At 56.6% G+C, this 18,102-nt stretch overlaps 1 protein-coding gene across 1 annotated transcript; it reads right to left on the bottom strand.

The window, feature by feature from the left end:
- Positions 1-4,982: 4,982 nt before the first annotated feature.
- TBC1D25 (TBC1 domain family member 25) lies at positions 4,983-17,102 on the bottom strand. The gene is made up of 6 exons (XM_066579932.1): positions 17,019-17,102; positions 10,339-10,448; positions 9,480-9,631; positions 9,284-9,405; positions 9,018-9,206; positions 4,983-8,196 (listed from the first exon to the last, which is right to left on the bottom strand). The coding sequence occupies exons 1-6, from the start codon at positions 17,061-17,063 to the stop codon at positions 6,757-6,759; spliced, it is 2,058 nt and encodes a 685-aa protein (XP_066436029.1). The 5' UTR covers positions 17,064-17,102; the 3' UTR covers positions 4,983-6,756.
- Between the last annotated feature and the right edge of the window lie 1,000 nt (positions 17,103-18,102).

Genomic DNA, 18,102 nt, shown 5'->3' with positions numbered 1-18,102 from the left:
GTTTCCCCTGGAGACTCTGTGGCGATTCACATATTCAATTCTTTATCATCCATATTCATGTTTAGTTTTATGAACCAATGGGAATAAATGAATAATAAATTAGAATTATTGTAATTGAGGCGTGTGCCTCTATAAAAGTGCTGCCTGTCAATTAATAAAGCAGATAACTTTTGATCACATCCAGTCTCATTTCCGGGTCCGACTAGACTTCTAACTAATCTGGACCCAGAAGCATACTATATAGCAAACAGATTTATTTGCACTAATAGTGTGGAATGGTCTGTCCACCCTCCGTGTATCCGAACCTCAAGGCCACTGGCGGGATCACTAGAATGTCTTCAGCAGTGGTGTGCTTCCTGGTACTTGTAGTTCCTCAGCAGCACACCACTAAGGTTCAGCTGCAGCCTGCGCCGGGCATAAGGACAGGTGACACAAAGACTGATTGAATGCAGCCCAAAGCAATCCACTGTGCTGTACGAAATCTTGTGGGCTGCAGCTGTCACTCAATCAGCAGCCTTATAGTTTCTGTATGGCCCAGACCTAAACAACCACTTCTCCCAAGAAAGTGACTAGAAGCAACTGACAAGTGGTGAATGCAAAACAGGAGAATATAAGGCGTTAGGAGCAGCAGTTCCCTCATAAACCCCCGTCCTCACCAAGTAAAGGAAGACCCTTAAGATAAGCATGTAGAGTCCCTCGAAAGGATGTTAGGGACTTAATGCAATTTCCTTATACATGTGACGTCCCTCACAGTTCGGAGCGGTGACACTAGGGGGCAGCCATGTAAGCTATTCCATAATGCATTTCTTTAGGGGGCGTTTACTTCCTATTTAAGGAGATCGCCAGAAAGGCACAAATTAAGCGAACTTCTTGTCTTTATTTACATAGGTCACAAATTCTGTGCTGATTTTTCACATCTTTATGATCCGATTTCCTGCAACAGATACAGCGTGGCGGTACGGCCACAAGACCGAGACCTGCGGATCTAGCGGATGTTAGTGCGCTCACATCGGGACTCACAAACAGCTGGGGTGCGCAGACTGCACGACGTCACTGAAAATCCCTTGTGGTTGCAGCTACTTGTAAGTCCCAACGCGACTTGTACTGACTTCCACTAGACCCGGACATCACAGGGCTACATTGCGCTCTTTGTTTATGCAGCCAACGTCTCCATGTACCTCCAACCTTAAAGGGACTCTTGGGGTCTTTCATAGAGATAGCTTACCCTTACAAAAGGCCATCACTAAAGCATCAGGTGGAAGTCTGACTCACTGTAACCCAACTGGTCAGCGGACTGGAGGGGACGCGGTGATTGTGCGCTAGCAGAGCGGTCCCTCCGTAACACGGTGCCTGGTCATACAGCGCAGTTATATTCACTTGAATGAGCTACGAACAGCTCCAAGACCCGACACTACCAAATGTATGGAGCCCACGGGGTGGCAGAGGTCAGACTCACCAAACATAGCGACGCCCCCCCTCCCCCTATGGACAGGACACGCACTTTAACTGCCTTCAGCCATCACTGGGGGGGATCACAGCGTCGCATGGAATCAATGTAGTCACTTTGAGGAATGCAAGCAGTTGCAAGAAATCCAAACCAGCCAGATTCCCTGCGACTGTTGTGGTAACTTGCAGGCAGAAGCCGGACTGCATTCACTTGCTGCACTGCTGCTTGGCCAGGTGACGGGTCTAGTAATAAATCAGTAAGCAGTGAGCGCCCCCCCTGCGATGGCTGCAGTCAGCCAGAATTGCATCATCTAACCATATGCAATGTGAAGCTCCCAACGTACAGGTCAATAGGAGGCCAGTAGATGCTGAGCATTAGAGTCCATGACCTTCATGCATCTAGAGGGAAACACATTCTTTGGCTTAAACCAATGAAACGAGAGAAAATACAAAGTACAAACATGAGCAAATACTAAATAAATAAGAGGCACAATGTCCCTGTGCAAACAAAGCAGGAATGAAATGAGCAAGGACCGCACTGGGGGCTGCATACCCGGGACGTCAGGTGACCAGATGGGAGTGTCCGCGACTAGTCGTGTGATGTCACCCGGGCAGGCGGCTGAGATGTCCCCATACCGGAACATGACAATATTATAAAGTCTATAAAATGCTGAACTGATGAAAAGTAACACTAATTGTCCCGCGGTGACCCAATCTATGCCAATCACCACCAACGGAAAGGATTGCATCCCCGTCAGCGTGCCTCAAGCATGAATCCACCTGCACATCGACTCTAGGGCCGGGCCCATTTGTGCTAAAAGTGCTGAGAATGAGCCGTCTGACCTCACACTTATAATGAAAGCAAAGATCTGGTACCGTGTTAGCCAGTAGAGCAAACTGTGATTGTTCTCAGTAAGAGAAACCACGTGATCCTGTAGATATGAGACCTTTTAACCCTTTCCAGTCCAATGTCGGGCCTGCCCCGACATCATCATTTTCCTCCACAGCTCCGATCAGACACATCGGGTGCAGATGCACTCCTTTACTGGTCGTCATCGAGGACCCCCTTTCTGCCCACTTCTTTATACATTACATAGCGCTCAATTAGCGCTATGCAATGCATAGATTCCGGCCGGCGATCATGTGACCGCCAGTGTTACCTGACCCCCGGCGGTCACATGAACGCCGAGCCGGGAGCCTGCACCGTGCAAGGACCTGCTTACCTGACCGGCGTCTTCCGCATTCTCCTTCTGTCTCCCGACCCGGCGATCATGTGACCGCCAGGTGTTACCTGACCCCAGCGGTCACATGATCGCCGAGCCGGGAGGCAGAAGGAGAATGCACAAGACGCCGGTCAGGTAAGCAGGTCCCTCCCTGCACCCGCCTGAACTCTGTCAGATCAGGAGGGTGCAGGGAAAATGTATTTTTTCTCACCCATTCTCCCAGCTCCAATTTATTTGGAGCTGGGGAGAATGGGTGAGAAAAAATAAATGGATTGGAAAGGGTTAATGGCTACAAAAATACATGATGTAATAATAGCGAGCTTCCGAACCAACGCAGGGTACTTCTTCAGGCTTATGGATTGGATCTGAGGAGGCACGGATATTTATACACACTTATAACATACATACTTATGACAAGGCACAGATATGGATGTGATTGGTTCGCACTTAAAAGGAATTCTGCAACAGCAAACAAACTTTTTTTGTCTAGGCACTGATAGCGGAGTGAAAGTTTTATGGTCCCTAAATTACTGTTGGAGGGGAGGGGAGGTCAGCAGGCTTGAATTGCTACAAGAGATACACAAACATTTTTAGCTAAGCACTGATAGTAATTCAGGGACCATAAACTTTCACTCCCTTATCAGTGTTTAGCTAAAAATGTTTGTGTATCTCTTGTAGCAATTCAAGCCTGCTGACCTCCCCCCCCCCAACAGTAATTTAGGGACCATAAAACTTTCACTCCGCTATCAGTGCCTAGACAAAAAAAGTTTGTTTGCTGTTGCAGAATTCCTTTTAAGTGCGAACCAATCACATCCATATCTGTGCCTTGTCATAAGTATGTGTGTGTATATATATATATATATATATATCCATATCTGTGCCTTGTCATAAGTATGTGTGTGTGTGTATATATATATATATCCATATCTGTGCCTTGTCATAAGTATGTGTGTGTGTATATATATATATATCCATGTCTGTGCCTTGTCATAAGTATGTATGTTATAAGTGTGTATAAATATGCATGCCTCTTCAGATCCAATCCATAAGCCTGAAGAAGTACCCTGCGTTGGTACGAAAGCTCGCTCTTATTACATCATGTATTATTGTTAGCCATTAAAAGGTCTCATATCTACAAGATTACGGCGTTTCTCTTGCTGGGAACAATCACATTTACCTCACACTTATGTCACGCACAACTTCCCTTTATTAGTTAAGGCCATCCCCCTCACAAAGGCTATACCAATTACCTCCACCCACTAACTACCAACGTGGCCTTGCTGCCACCTAGTGGGCAAAGATGCAAATTGTACTTACCCCAAAGCCGCTGTAAAAGCTGTTGCAGCTCTTTTAATCCAAACGTAATGGATAACACAGGATAAAGGAGGAGATACTAGACGGGGGGACGCAGCGGGATGGGGGAGGAGATACTAGACGGGGGGGGGGGCACGCAGCGGGATGGGGAGGAGATACTAGACGGGGGGGGGGACGCAGCAGGATGGGGGAGGAGATACTAGACGGGGGAAAGCAGCGGGATGGGGGAGGACATACTAGACGGGGGGGGACGCAGCGGGATGGGGGAGGAGATACTAGACGGGGGGGGGGGGACACGCAGCGGGATGGGGAGGAGATCCTAGACGGGGGGGGGGGGACGCAGCAGGATGGGGGAGGAGATACTAGACGGGGGAAAGCAGCGGGATGGGGGAGGAGATACTAGACGGGGGGGACGCAGCGGGATGGGGAGGAGATCCTAGACGGGGGGGACGCAGCGGGATGGGGGAGGAGATACTAGACGGGGGGGGGGGGACGCAGCGGGATGGGGGAGGAGATACTAGACGGGGGGGGGGACGCAGCGGGATGGGGGAGATACTAGACGGGGGGGGGGACGCAGCGGGATGGAGGAGATACTAGACGGGGGGGACGCAGCGGAATGGAGGAGATACTAGACGGGGGGGACGCAGCGGGATGGAGGAGATACTAGACGGGGGGGGGTGACGCAGCGGGATGGGGGAGGAGATACTAGACGGGGGGGACGCAGCGGGATGGGGAGGAGATCCTAGACGGGGGGGACGCAGCGGGATGGGGGAGGAGATACTAGACGGGGGGGGGGGACGCAGCGGGATGGGGGAGGAGATACTAGACGGGGGGGGGGACGCAGCGGGATGGAGGAGATACTAGACGGGGGGGGGGACGCAGCGGGATGGAGGAGATACTAGACGGGGGGGACGCAGCGGGATGGAGGAGATACTAGACGGGGGGGACGCAGCGGGATGGAGGAGATACTAGACGGGGGGGACGCAGCGGGATGGAGGAGATACTAGACGGGGGGGACGCAGCGGGATGGAGGAGGAGATACTAGACGGGGGGACGCAGCGGGATGGAGGAGGAGATACTAGACGGGGGGACGCAGCGGGATGGAGGAGGAGATACTAGACGGGGGGACGCAGCGGGATGGAGGAGGAGATACTAGACGGGGGGATGCAGCGGGATGGAGGAGGAGATACTAGACGGGGGGATGCAGCGGGATGGAGGAGGAGAGACTAGACGGGGGGACGCAGCGGGATGGAGGAGGAGAGACTAGACGGGGGGACGCAGCGGGACGGAGGAGGAGATACTAGACGGGGGGATGCAACTGGATATAAGAGATACTAGATGGGGGTATGCAGCGGGTTGAAAGAGGAGATACTAGATGGGGGACGCAACAGGATGGAGGAGGAGATGCTAGACAAGGGGACGCAGCGGGATGGAGGAGATACTAGACGGGGGACACAGCGGGAGGGAGGAGATACTAGACGGGGGACACAGCGGGATATAAGAGATACTAGACGGGGGGGACGCAGTGGGATGGAGGAGGAGCTACTAGACGGGGGGGGACGCAGCGGGATGGAGGAGGAGCTACTAGACGGGGGGATGCAACTGAATATAAGAGATACTAGACGGGGGACGCAGCGGGATATAGGCGATACTAGACAGGGGGATGCAGCGGGATGGAGGAGGAGATACTAGACGGGGGGATGCAACTGGATATAAGAAATACTAGACGGGGGAGGCAGCGGGATGGAGGAGGAGATACTAGACGGGGGGATGCAGCTCTCACAGTCTGGAGATTCAGCATTTGCATGAGCCACAACCAAGAAATTCCTTTGCCGTATTCAGTACTTGCTGGACTACCTTTGTGGGGTTTTAGCATTTAATATACCCCAAAGTAAAACTTTGTATGAATGGGGCTGTCAACTATCTAAAGCCTGAGCTCGGCCCCCCGACGTTCATCTGTACAACCAAATGACAGGAGAGCCGAGGTCCGGCTAGTCTATGGCCGTCCGTTCTGGGATAACCTTTCTGCATGAAGAGAAAACCTCAGCACTGAGTAGAAGACTTGGAGATAAGGGTCGGGCCGCTGGGACCCCCAACCATCATGACAAAGGGGTCCCGTATCCCCCAGTATGAATGGAGCAGCAGTCAAACAGGCGCAGTACCACTTCATTCACCTCTGTGTAATGTGCCATCTCCAGCCCTTCCAAGGAGATGAACGCTCGACCTCCGCGCTGTTCATATGGGGGAACTCAGGACCCCCTCGTTCTCATGATGCAGACCTCCACCACAAACTTATCTACCCTGCGGACTGGAAACAAGTTTAAAACTTAGCACAACCCCATTAAGTGGTGGGATAACCAGCAGGCCCAGCATATCCTTCCATGTGTCAAGGGGTTAAAAATAGTGTATATATCAAGTACAGGCTGCAATATACGCGGGTCCTACTTCACCACCAACAATCTAGAGTCTATTCATATCAGTGTACATCCCACCTGGCAGAAATTTACTTGGAAGTCCATAAAGGTTTAGCACTAATTGATACTAACGATGCACGGTCTGGTACCATGACGACAGACTCCACCCCTCGTTATAAGCTTTATATATCGGGGAAGATTACGTAGTGTGTCCAATCTTCGGATGAACAGCAGCTAGATGGAGGCCAATCCCAGAAAGAGGATTCTTCTAGTCTCACGGACTGTCGCTTGCAGTGGTCACAGCAGCAGCACAAGACGCCTCGTCTGAGCTCCAAACCAAGAAGACGGCCGAATGAAGGTCAAGAGGTGGAAGGAGATTCTGCAGAAGCCTCATCTCCTTCCTCTGAATCCCATACTTTAGACTGTAGGTAGTCAGCAAAAAGAGCTTTGGCGCGGTGCAGAACACGGTTCAGGTTGTGCCTCCGGACCAAGCGGTTAAAGTGCATCGCCAACTCATCATATCCCATGTTTTGTTTCATAATTTGCTCACGGTGCTCCAACAAGATGGAAAGACATAAAAATAACATGAAGGGGTTCCCACGTCCAAACTCCTGGGGTGGGGGGAGGCTGATGGGGGCGGGGGAGCTGGCCGCCGTCTGCTCAGATTCTAGCTGAGCCCCCTCCTCGTCCTTAGCAGCAGAGGTGGGCTCGCTGGGGTCCGTGGTAGCAAGCGATGTGGGAGATGTAGGGCTGCAGGAGGTGAGTGAAGGGGCAGACCTAGATTTGGTGACCCCCAACGAGTCAGGAGGTTTAATGAGAGGCTCTTGTTCCCAGAAGCGTTCTTCATCGTCTTCCTCCTCAGTGGACTGGAGGATAGGAGTGACAGACGGAGCCTCGGCTTCAAAACTTGAGTGGCCATCGTTAGCACCATAACATCTGAACTCTCCGAAGCTGGCTTGCTTCAACATCGGACACTTCCCAGGGCTCGAGTGTTGCTCTCCATCGGGTTCAGTTTTTACCATGGTAATCTCTGGTTCTTCTTGCTCTTCCTCTTCGTGGGTTGTTGATGCCTCCTCCTCACCTTCCGGGCTCAGCCCGCGGTCCGGGCGCATCATGTGCCTCCTCCGTGTGTTCTTCGGCCATTCCCCTGGAGCACACGGCGGTCCCATCAGCTCCACCTCCTTCTCGGGAGGATCAGGAGGCAATGAGCTCCACATTACTTCCAGCATCCTCAGAGCATCCTCAAAAGCAAATTCCCTCTTTAGCTCCAAAAGCAGCCAGCGGTAGCAGAAGAAGAGGTCGTCGCCCCCCCGAGACATCAGGTAACCGTTGAACTCCGGATCAGAGTAGCGCAGCAGCAGCTTGAGATGTGTGAACTTCACGGACATACATTCTCCATCCATGCGGAAGTTCCCTTCTAACCTCTTCATAATGCCACAGAAGCAGATGAAAGCGTGAGCCTCATTGTCCATCACCGCCAGGATGGGGGAGGCGATGTCGCTCATGCCCTGGCAGTAGGACACCTGCGGGTGTGTGACAGCGTACGTGGTCAGCAAGTCGTGCAAGGCCTGCAGGTGAGGGTTGTCCTCCGAACCCGAATAGTAGGGGTGCGTGCGATCCGTGCGCAGGACGTCCTTCATGACGTTACCCTGGATGAACTCCAAGTCCTCCGGACTGCAGCGCTCTCGCCACTCGCTCTTCAGCTGGTAGTACTCTCGGGTCTTCGCCTTCATGTAATCCATGCGCTCCTGCCCCGTCAGACCATCTGGGTAAACGTTCAAGAGATAGCGCCAGACCACCTGAAGAGAGAGAAGACAGGAGAATGGAGGAACTAGCGGGAAGCTAACGGAGGGCAAGGAACATGCAAGGGCACACATTAGTAGTCAGATACATGACAAGAGGCAGCGGCATGGTCCGTCCCCGTTCTCTGGGACATCACACGGATGCGTTACTAGATAGCGGCATGGTCTACCGCGCTGCTTGGTGGTATGAGGACCCTACGGCAGGCGACTCGCTGCGTCTCAAGGTAAACTTACTTCACAAAACAGCAACTGGTTAAACAGTCAATGCAGACTTCTAGAAAGCCAAGGCAGGCGACACGCGGCTCCGGCACAAGACGGGCATTCTACAGGTATCAACTAATGGCCAAAAAAAGTTTCAAATGAGCAATTCTGACTGGCAACTGTCGCGGGTGACTGCGGCGTCCGCCCGGAGCGCAGAGTGCCAACAGTCATCTCTTCTGCACGCCTGTCTTGGATAAGTAACAATGGAGTGTAATAAGAGGCGCAAGCAGATTTGTGCTATAATTGGCAGAGTACACTATAGCGGACCTGACAGGCCCTGCCCCCTCCCACCAAGCCCCACCCATTTTTTACATTGTAAGATGCAGAAGGGTCACACATTTTTGTGCAGGTAGGACTATGTGAAATTTTTAACTTTTAAACACAAAAATTCTGGCGTAAACTGGTGTCTGAGCCCCCAATGTATTCCGTGTGGCAAGACCCCGGCAGTGCTCCCAAACCAGAATGAGGCCCTCTTCAAAGAGAAAGCTACAACCTCTTGTGGCGTCCTCTAACCCCCGGCCCCCAATATCTGACCCTTCAGCTGTATACAGCCTCACCTTCCTCAACGAAGGCTCAACCCCTCCATGGTATATGCGCAGGCGAAGCTCCTCGGGACGGGTCAGCTGCCCCTCGTGGCTCAGGTAGGTGTGGAATTCCCCGTCACTCAGCGGCGGCTTAAAAGGCTTGACGTCTTCGCCATAAGTCCAGCTCAGGGCTTGCTGCATCCTGGAGATCGTTCGACCAACCTGCATCACAGGAAGTACAAAGGCCGAATGTAAGACTATAGTCAGCGAGGCGCCGTGGCGAGGGCAACGCTGCTCACCTGGGACAGGATGGACTGAGTAAAGGGCAGAGCGGCGCTGAGTGTCCGCTTATCCACGAAGAACAGGTCTGTGCCGATGACATCCTTAGGGCTGATGATATCCCAGTCTTCCAGCAGGGGACCTATGGAGAGCAGATGAGTGAGGGGGGTGAAGGACAACGCCATTACACGCCGGCTCGCCTGGGATGACACTTACTGTCCTCGGACGGCTTGATATCCAGCTTCAGCTGCAGGTACGGCTTGGACGCGCTGGCAAACGCAGTCCCCAAGTCCCAGTCCGACATCAGGGAGAGGTAGATCTCGTGTCCTTGCTTGTCGCGGCCCAAGTAGCTGATCCCAAAGTTCTTCCTATGAACAAGTAGTAAGAAGAGTTTAACGGCACTCATGCCCCCGCCGAGGAGGGACGCAGCGGCTCGCCCCGGCCGAAGAGGGACGCAGCGGCTCGCCCCGGCCGAAGAGGGACGCAGCGGCTCGCCCCGGCCGAAGAGGGACGCAGCGGCTCGCCCCGGCCGAAGAGGGACGCAGCGGCTCGCCCCGGCCGAAGAGGGACGCAGCGGCTCGCCCCGGCCGAAGAGGGACGCAGCGGCTCGCCCCGGCCGAAGAGGGACGCAGCGGCTCGCCCCGGCCGAAGAGGGACGCAGCGGCTCGCCCCGGCCGAAGAGGGACGCAGCGGCTCGCCCCGGCCGAAGAGGGACGCAGCGGCTCGCCCCGGCCGAAGAGGGACGCAGCGGCTCGCCCCGGCCGAAGAGGGACGCAGCGGCTCGCCCCGGCCGAAGAGGGACGCAGCGGCTCGCCCCGGCCGAAGAGGGACGCAGCGGCTCGCCCCGGCCGAAGAGGGACGCAGCGGCTCGCCCCGGCCGAAGAGGGACGCAGCGGCTCGCCCCGGCCGAAGAGGGACGCAGCGGCTCGCCCCGGCCGAAGAGGGACGCAGCGGCTCGCCCCGGCCGAAGAGGGACGCAGCGGCTCGCCCCGGCCGAAGAGGGACGCAGCGGCTCGCCCCGGCCGAAGAGGGACGCAGCGGCTCGCCCCGGCCGAAGAGGGACGCAGCGGCTCACCCGTTCAGGTCGAAGGCCCGTGTCAGGATGTGCTGGAGGACGTCCAAGGAGGTGATCTGGGGGTCCACGGCGAAGGACCGCGACTCCGGCTGCAAGATGCCCTCGCATTTCTAAGAAACAAAACAAGAGGTGAGACGGGCGCTGCGGCGCGCGAACAACGGACGTGGGCACACTGCACTCACCACCAGCCAGACCACCACTCACTGTGGACATTATGCAGATTTTCATAATACAACAAGCCAATTCCACCGTGAAAATCCGCATCAAAAGCCACAGATTGAGCCTGCGATGATGGCCTCAGGCCGGCGCCCCGCGGACGTATCTGCGCAGCGCTCTGTACAGGCAGCACATGCACTAACATGAGCGTTTAAATGTAAGAGAACACCCCACATGCGTGTGCAAAAATGCAACGCCCGTGTCACGCTGGTCAAACTAAACTAGGATGCGCATGAAACTGCTCCACAAGCGCTGACCGGAGGTGCAATAGAGGCTCGTTTTTTGGAGATGCTTCCCATGAAACGGCTCTGGATGTTATTTCTATAACTCTGTGCCGGGCCGTCCCTCTGTTATTCTTCCTAGAAATTTACAACTTACTTACCTCCTTGTGTCCCTCCAACCTGATGGGACGGCCTCGGGCTGTAGGACCCCCCGACTGGTAACACCCAGCTATTCCTATACTTCCAGGAGGATTACCAGATGGCTGTACTATGGGGAATCCCCAAGGAGGAGCATCTGATGGGGTGTGTTGGGATCATCATGCCCGTCCTTTGTTTTGGGGGTCTGGAGCAGTTGTATTCCCCTTGGCCAAGTAACAGTTAAAAGGGAGGTGCCAGCATTAAAGGCATGTCTATCCACAAGATCCAACGCTGGGACCCCCGTGATCAGGAACATATAGGTGGTCTCACAACGCCACTGCTTTCAAGCGGTCCACAAAGAGCAGCAAGTGACACGGGGGTCAGAGAGATGTTGGCGCTGGAGGAGGGGCTGGTAGGCATGGGACTATAGAACAAGGTTGGAAGAATCGCTGTGGGTGCAGGCAATACAGTAATGGCGGTGCTGGGAGGGGGGCACCACAATATGCCACCAACCAAAGGGGCACAGGATAACGGTCCAGCAGGTGCTGCATGCAACAAGGCAGAAGATTCTCCTTAGGCCTCCTTCCCACGAGCGTGACGGGGTCCGCCGCGTAATATTACGCAGTGAAGCCCGTCACGGCGCCCCCCAGAGCCCCTATACTTACCTGCGGGAGATAGCGTGAAATCGCTTCCCCGCCCACCACCGCCGCGTCACCGCCGCGTCACCGCCCACCACCGCCCACCACCGCCGCGTCACCGAGCGTGTCACGTGACGCGGCCGGCCGTGTCACGTGACGCGGCCGGCCGCGTCATTTGGCGTCAGATGACGCGCGGCGGTGGGCGGGAAAGCGTTTTTTCACGCTATCTCCCGCTGGTTACAGCGGGAGATAGCGTGAACGGACGGCTTCCATTGACTGCAATGGAAGCCGTCAGTGCGTACAGCCCGTCCTCACCCGCAGAAAATAGAGCATGCTGCGGGTGAGGACGGGAGAAATCGCGGTGCGTAATTCCGCGGTGGAATTACGCATCGTGAGCATTGTGCTATTAGGTTCAATAGAACCTAATAGCTGCGGGCAACGCAGCGGATTTTCACCGCGAATTACGCGGCGGAAATCCGTTCGTGGGAAGGAGGCCTTAAGGCTGCCTGTCCACGGGCGTTCCGGTATGCTGCGGCGGATCTCCACCGGTCAGCCTGACAGATAGGCTGACTGCGGAGAAACGCAGCAAATCGCAGCATGCTCGTGGACAGGGGGGGGGGAGCGCCCTCCATAGCAATGCTCTGGAGAGCTCTCACTGCGTTCCCCGTGGCCGGATTATCGCCGCGGGGAACGCAATGAAGACCTGCCTATGGACAGGTAGAGGGTGTCCCCTCTGACAGCACATGACCAGGATGTCACCGGCGCTGCAGCGATCCATCACTGAGCTCTGTCATTGGCTGCAGCGCCTGTCATGTCCCGTACACCAGGCGGGCTGTAAGGGGCACCGCAGGGGGTATGTGCCCATTGTTATTAGTGCAAGCGGAATGGGATTTTAGTGAGAAAACACAACCCTGACCACCCCTTTAAAAGGTCTGACACTGGCATGCAAAATGCTGGGTACTGCCCGTCAAATACAGAATACAATATAAACTCACCACCGTCATCCACAAAACCCTGCACAGCGCCGCCCTACACCGTATCCCCTCCTCCACGGCGCCGCCGCCCTACACCGTATCCCCTCCTCCACGGCGCCGCCGCCCTACACCGTATCCCCTCCTCCACGGCGCCGCCGCCCTACACCGTATCCCCTCCTCCACGGCGCCGCCGCCCTACACCGTATCCCCTCCTCCACGGCGCCGCCGCCCTACACCGTATCCCCTCCTCCACGGCGCCGCCGCCCTACACCGTATCCCCTCCTCCACGGCGCCGCCGCCCTACACCGTATCCCCTCCTCCACGGCGCCGCCGCCCTACACCGTATCCCCTCCTCCACGGCGCCGCCGCCCTACACCGTATCCCCTCCTCCACGGCGCCGCCGCCCTACACCGTATCCCCTCCTCCACGGCGCCGCCGCCCTACACCGTATCCCCTCCTCCACGGCGCCGCCGCCCTACACCGTATCCCCTCCTCCACGGCGCCGCCGCCCTACACCGTATCCCCTCCTCCACGGCGCCGCCCTACACCGTATCCCTCCTCCACGGCGCCGCCCTACACCGTATCCCTCCTCCACGGCGCCGCCCTACACCGTATCCCTCCTCCACGGCGCCGCCCTACACCGTATCCCTCCTCCACGGCGCCGCCCTACATCGTATCCCTCCTCCACGGCGCCGCCCTACATCGTATCCCTCCTCCACGGCGCCGCCCTACATCGTATCCCTCCTCCACGGCGCCGCCCTACATCGTATCCCTCCCCCACGGCGCCGCCCTACATCGTATCCCTCCCCCACGGCGCCGCCCTACATCGTATCCCTCCCCCACGGCGCCGCCCTACATCGTATCCCTCCTCCACAGCGCCGCCCTACATCGTATCCCTCCTCCACAGCGCCACCCTACATTGTATCCCTCATCCACAGCACCACCCTACATTGTATCCCTCCTCCAAAGCGCCACACCACCCTACATTGTATCCCTCATCCACAGCACAGCGCCGCCCTACATTGTATCCCTCATCCACAGCACCGCGCCACCCTACATTGTATCCCTCATCCACAGCGCAGCGCCCCCCTACATTGTATCCCTCATCCACAGCGCAGCGCCGCCCTACATTGTATCCCTCATCCACAGCACCGCACCGCCCTACATTGTATCCCTCATCCACAGCACCGCCCTACATTGTATCCCTCATCCACCGCGCCACCCTACATTGTATCCCTCATCCACAGCGCAGCGCCCCCCTACATTGTATCCCTCATCCACAGCGCAGCGCCCCCCTACATTGTATCCATCATCCACAGCACAGCGCCGCCCTACATTGCATCCCTCATCCACAGCACCGCCCTACATTGTATCCCTCATCCACAGCGCAGCGCCCCCCTACATTGTATCCCTCATCCACAGCACCGCACCGCCCTACATTGTATCCCTCATCCACAGCACCGCGCCGGCCTATATTGTATCCCTCATCCACAGCACCGCGCCGCCCTACATTGTATCCCTCATCCACAGTGCAGCGCCGCCCTACATTGTATCCCTCATCCACAGCACCGCCCTACATTGTATCCCTCATCCTCAGCACCGCGCTGCCCTACATTGTATCCCTCATCCACAGCACCGCGCCGCTCTACATTGTATCCCTCATCCACAGCGCCGCCCTACATTGTATCCCTCATCCACAGCACCGCGCCGCTCTACATTGTATCCCTCATCCACAGCACAGCGCCCCCTACATTGTATCCCTCATCCACAGCACCGCGCTGCCCTACATTGTATCCCTCATCCACAGCACAGCGCCGCCCTACATTGTATCCCTCATCCACAGCACAGCGCCGCCCTACATTGTATCCCTCATCCACAGCACAGCGCCTCCCTACATTGTATCCCTCATCCACAGCGCAGCCCTACATTGTATCCCTCATCCACAGCACCACGCTGCCCTACATTGTATCCCTCATCCACAGCACCGCGCCGCCCTACATTGTATCCCTCATCCACAGCGCCGCCCTACATTGTATCCCTCATCCACAGCGCCGCCCTACATTGTATCCCTCATCCACAGCACCGCGCCCCACTACATTGTATCCCTCATCCACAGCACCGCGCCGCCCTACATTGTATCCCTCATCCACAGCGCAGCCCTACATTGTATCCCTCATCCACAGCACTGCCCCCCCTATATTGTATCCCTCATCCACAGCGCAGCACCCCCCTATACCGCCTCCCTCATCTCAATCCATCACCCAGCCCGGGCTCTCCGCTCTGCTAATGAAACCAGACTGAGCGCCCCTTTCATTCTAACTTCTCATTCCCGCCTCCAAGACTTCTCCAGAGCAGCACCAGTCCTCTGGAATGCACTACCAAAGGCTACCCGGGCAATCCAGGACTCGGAGAACTTCAGGGAGGCATACCGCATACCCTAAACCAACCCCCTCTGTACCCCCTGATAACATGCTCCCTGACCTACTGACTGCAGTTCCTGATAGCCGTAATCAACTGCCCCCTGCAGTCATACCGATCCAGACACTATATGGCCTGACCATTGTCTGTGTGTAGAGCATCCCTCACTCTCCACCCCGCCCCACCGGGCACACCTCCACCCCGCCCCACCGGGCACACCTCCACCCCGCCCCACCGGGCACACCTCCACCCCGCCCCACCGGGCACACCTCCACCCCGCCCCACCGGGCACACCTCCAGCTCCTGTAGTATGTAAGCTCGTTGGAACCCTTCACCCCTACTGGCTCCATCACTGATTACTGCATGGCGCTGCAGAATATGTTGGCACTATAGAAATAAAGATTATTATTACAGTACTAGGTAGAGGGTGCAGGGTAGTGGCTGCAGTAAGAGGTGCAGTCCTGGGCAGTGGGTGCACTAATGGGCGCAGTAGTGAGCGCCGTACCAGGATAGTGGGCACAGCCCCGGGCTGCGGGCACAGTAGTGGGCAGTAGGTACAGTTCTGGGAACAATACTGGGCAGTGGGTACTGTCCCAGGCAGTGGGTGAAGCAGTGGGTACAGTAAGGGGTACAGTCCCATGCTGGGGGTACAGTAGTGGGTACACACCCGGGCAGGGGGTGAAGCCTTCTGTACAGTCGCGTGTAGTAGCTACAGTCCCCAGCAGCCTGTACAGTAGTGGGCACAGTCCTAGTCAGTGGGCACAGTAATGGGTACAGTTGTAGGCAGTGGCTACAGTAGTGGGTACACTCCCTGGCAGTATGTACAGTCAAGGGTAGTGGGTACAATGCCGGGTAGTAGGTAAAGTAGTGTGTACAGTAGTGTGTACAGTCCCGGGCAGTGGGTACAATCAAGGCTAGTGGGTACAGTCCCCAGCAGTTGGTACAATCAAGGGTAGTGGGTACAATGCCGGGTAGTAGGTAAAGTAGTGTGTACAGTAGTGTGTACAGTCCCGGGCAGTGGGTACAATCAAGGCTAGTGGGTACAGTCCCCAGCAGTTGGTACAATCAAGGGTAGTGGGTACAGTGCTGGGTAGTAGGTGAAGTAATGTGTACAATAGTGGGTACAGTCCGCAGCAGTGGGTACAATCAAGGGTAGTGGGTACAGTGCTGGGTAGTAGGTGGAGTAATGTGTACAGTCCCGGGCAGTGGGTACAGTAGTGGGTACAGTCCCCAGCAGTGGGTACAATCAAGGGTAGTGGGTACGATGCCAGGTAGTAGGTGGAGTAATGTGTACAGTCCCGGGCAGTGGGTACAGTAGTGGGTACAGTCCCCAGCAGTGGGTACAATCAAGGGTAGTGGGTACGATGCCAGGTAGTAGGTGAAGTAGTGTGTACAGTCCCGGGCAGTGGGTACAGTAGTGGGTACAGTAGTGGGTACATTCCCCAGCAGTGGGTACAATCAAGGGTAGTGGGTACGATGCCAGGTAGTAGGTGAAGTAGTGTGTACAGTCCCGGGCAGTGGGTACAGTAGTGGGTACAGTAGTGGGTACATTCCCCAGCAGTGGGTACAATCAAGGGTAGTGGGTACGATGCCAGGTAGTAGGTGAAGTAGTGTGTACAGTCCCGGGCAGTGGGTACAGTAGTGGGTACAGTAGTGGGTACATTCCCCAGCAGTGGGTACAATCAAGGGTAGTGGGTACGATGCCAGGTAGTAGGTGAAGTAGTGTGTACAGTCCCGGGCAGTGGGTACAGTAGTGGGTACAGTCCCCAGCAGTGGGTACAATCAAGGGTAGTGGGTACGATGCCAGGTAGTAGGTGAAGTAGTGTGTACAGTCCCGGGCAGTGGGTACAGTAGTGGGTACAGGAATGGGCAGTGTACTGTGAGGCGGGCTGTAGGTACAGTCAAGAGTAGTGGGTACAGTCCCGGGTATAGCAGTGGGCAGTGTACTGTGAGGCGGGCAGTGGGCTCAGCCCTGGGTAAAGCAGTGGGTAGTGTACTGTGAGGCAGGCAGTGGGTACAGCCCCGGGTATAGCTGTGGGTACAGCCCCGGGTATAGCTGTGGGCGGAGCACTCACCCGGACCCGCACGCGTACCACCTCCCGTTCCTCCTCCTCCTCCATGTCCGCCGCCTCCCGCCGCCTCTTCTCACTCTGGAGAACATCCGGGAATGACGTCACCCTCCGCCACTGCCGCCGGGGCGCGGCCTCTCCTGTCACGTGTCCTCCCTGCAGCGGCCATGTTCGCGAAGACTAAACGCCGTTCACTGTTAACTGGGAGACTACGGTAAAATGGCTCCAGCAAGAGAGACACGTGTGACGGCGGCCGTGCTGCCCCCTACTGGAGGCGCTCCATTCTAGAGGCCAGCAATAACGGGGTTAAGGGCCGACAATGCGGCATCAGTTTCAGGGCGGACGGACAGGCGGACGGACAGGCGGACAGCCCACCTCACAGACAGACAGACGGACGGGCAGCCCACCTCACAGACAGACAGACGGACGGGCAGCCCACCTCACAGACAGACGGACGGGCAGCCCACCTCACAGAGAGACAGACGGACGGGCAGCCGGCCGTCACCTTGCAGACAGCACCTTGCGGACAGACGGCACCCTGCTGGCGGGCAGAGAGACAGCACCTCATGGGCAGGCAGCACCTCCTCACAGACAACACCTGACAGACGGCACCCCGCGGGCGGACGGACAGACACCACCTCACGGACGGGCGGACAGCCCACCTCACGGACGGACGGACGGACACCACCTCACGGACGGGCGAGCGGGCGGACAGCCCACCTCACGGATGGACGGACGGGCGAGCGGGCAGCCAGCCGGCACCTCGCAGACGGCACCTCGCAGACAGCACCTGACGGACTGGCAGACGGACGGACAGCCCACCTCACGGACGGACGGACGGACACCACCTCACGGATGGACGGGCGAGCGGGCAGCCAGCCGGCACCTCGCAGACAGCACCTGACGGACAGACGGCACCTGACGGACAGACGGCACCTCACGGACTGGCAGACGGACATCACCTCACGAGCAAACAGACAACACCTGACAGACAGATGGCACCCCGCGGGCGGGCAGACAGCAGCTCACGGACGGGCAGCATCTAACGGACAGGCAGACAGCCAGCACCTCGCGGCATCACCTCACAGTT

Source organism: Eleutherodactylus coqui, chromosome 10 (assembly GCF_035609145.1).
Source record: "Eleutherodactylus coqui strain aEleCoq1 chromosome 10, aEleCoq1.hap1, whole genome shotgun sequence".
Lineage (NCBI taxonomy): Eukaryota > Metazoa > Chordata > Amphibia > Anura > Eleutherodactylidae > Eleutherodactylus > Eleutherodactylus coqui.
The sequence above is the reverse complement of the archived record's forward strand: the minus strand, read 5'-3'. Positions and strand labels throughout refer to the sequence as shown.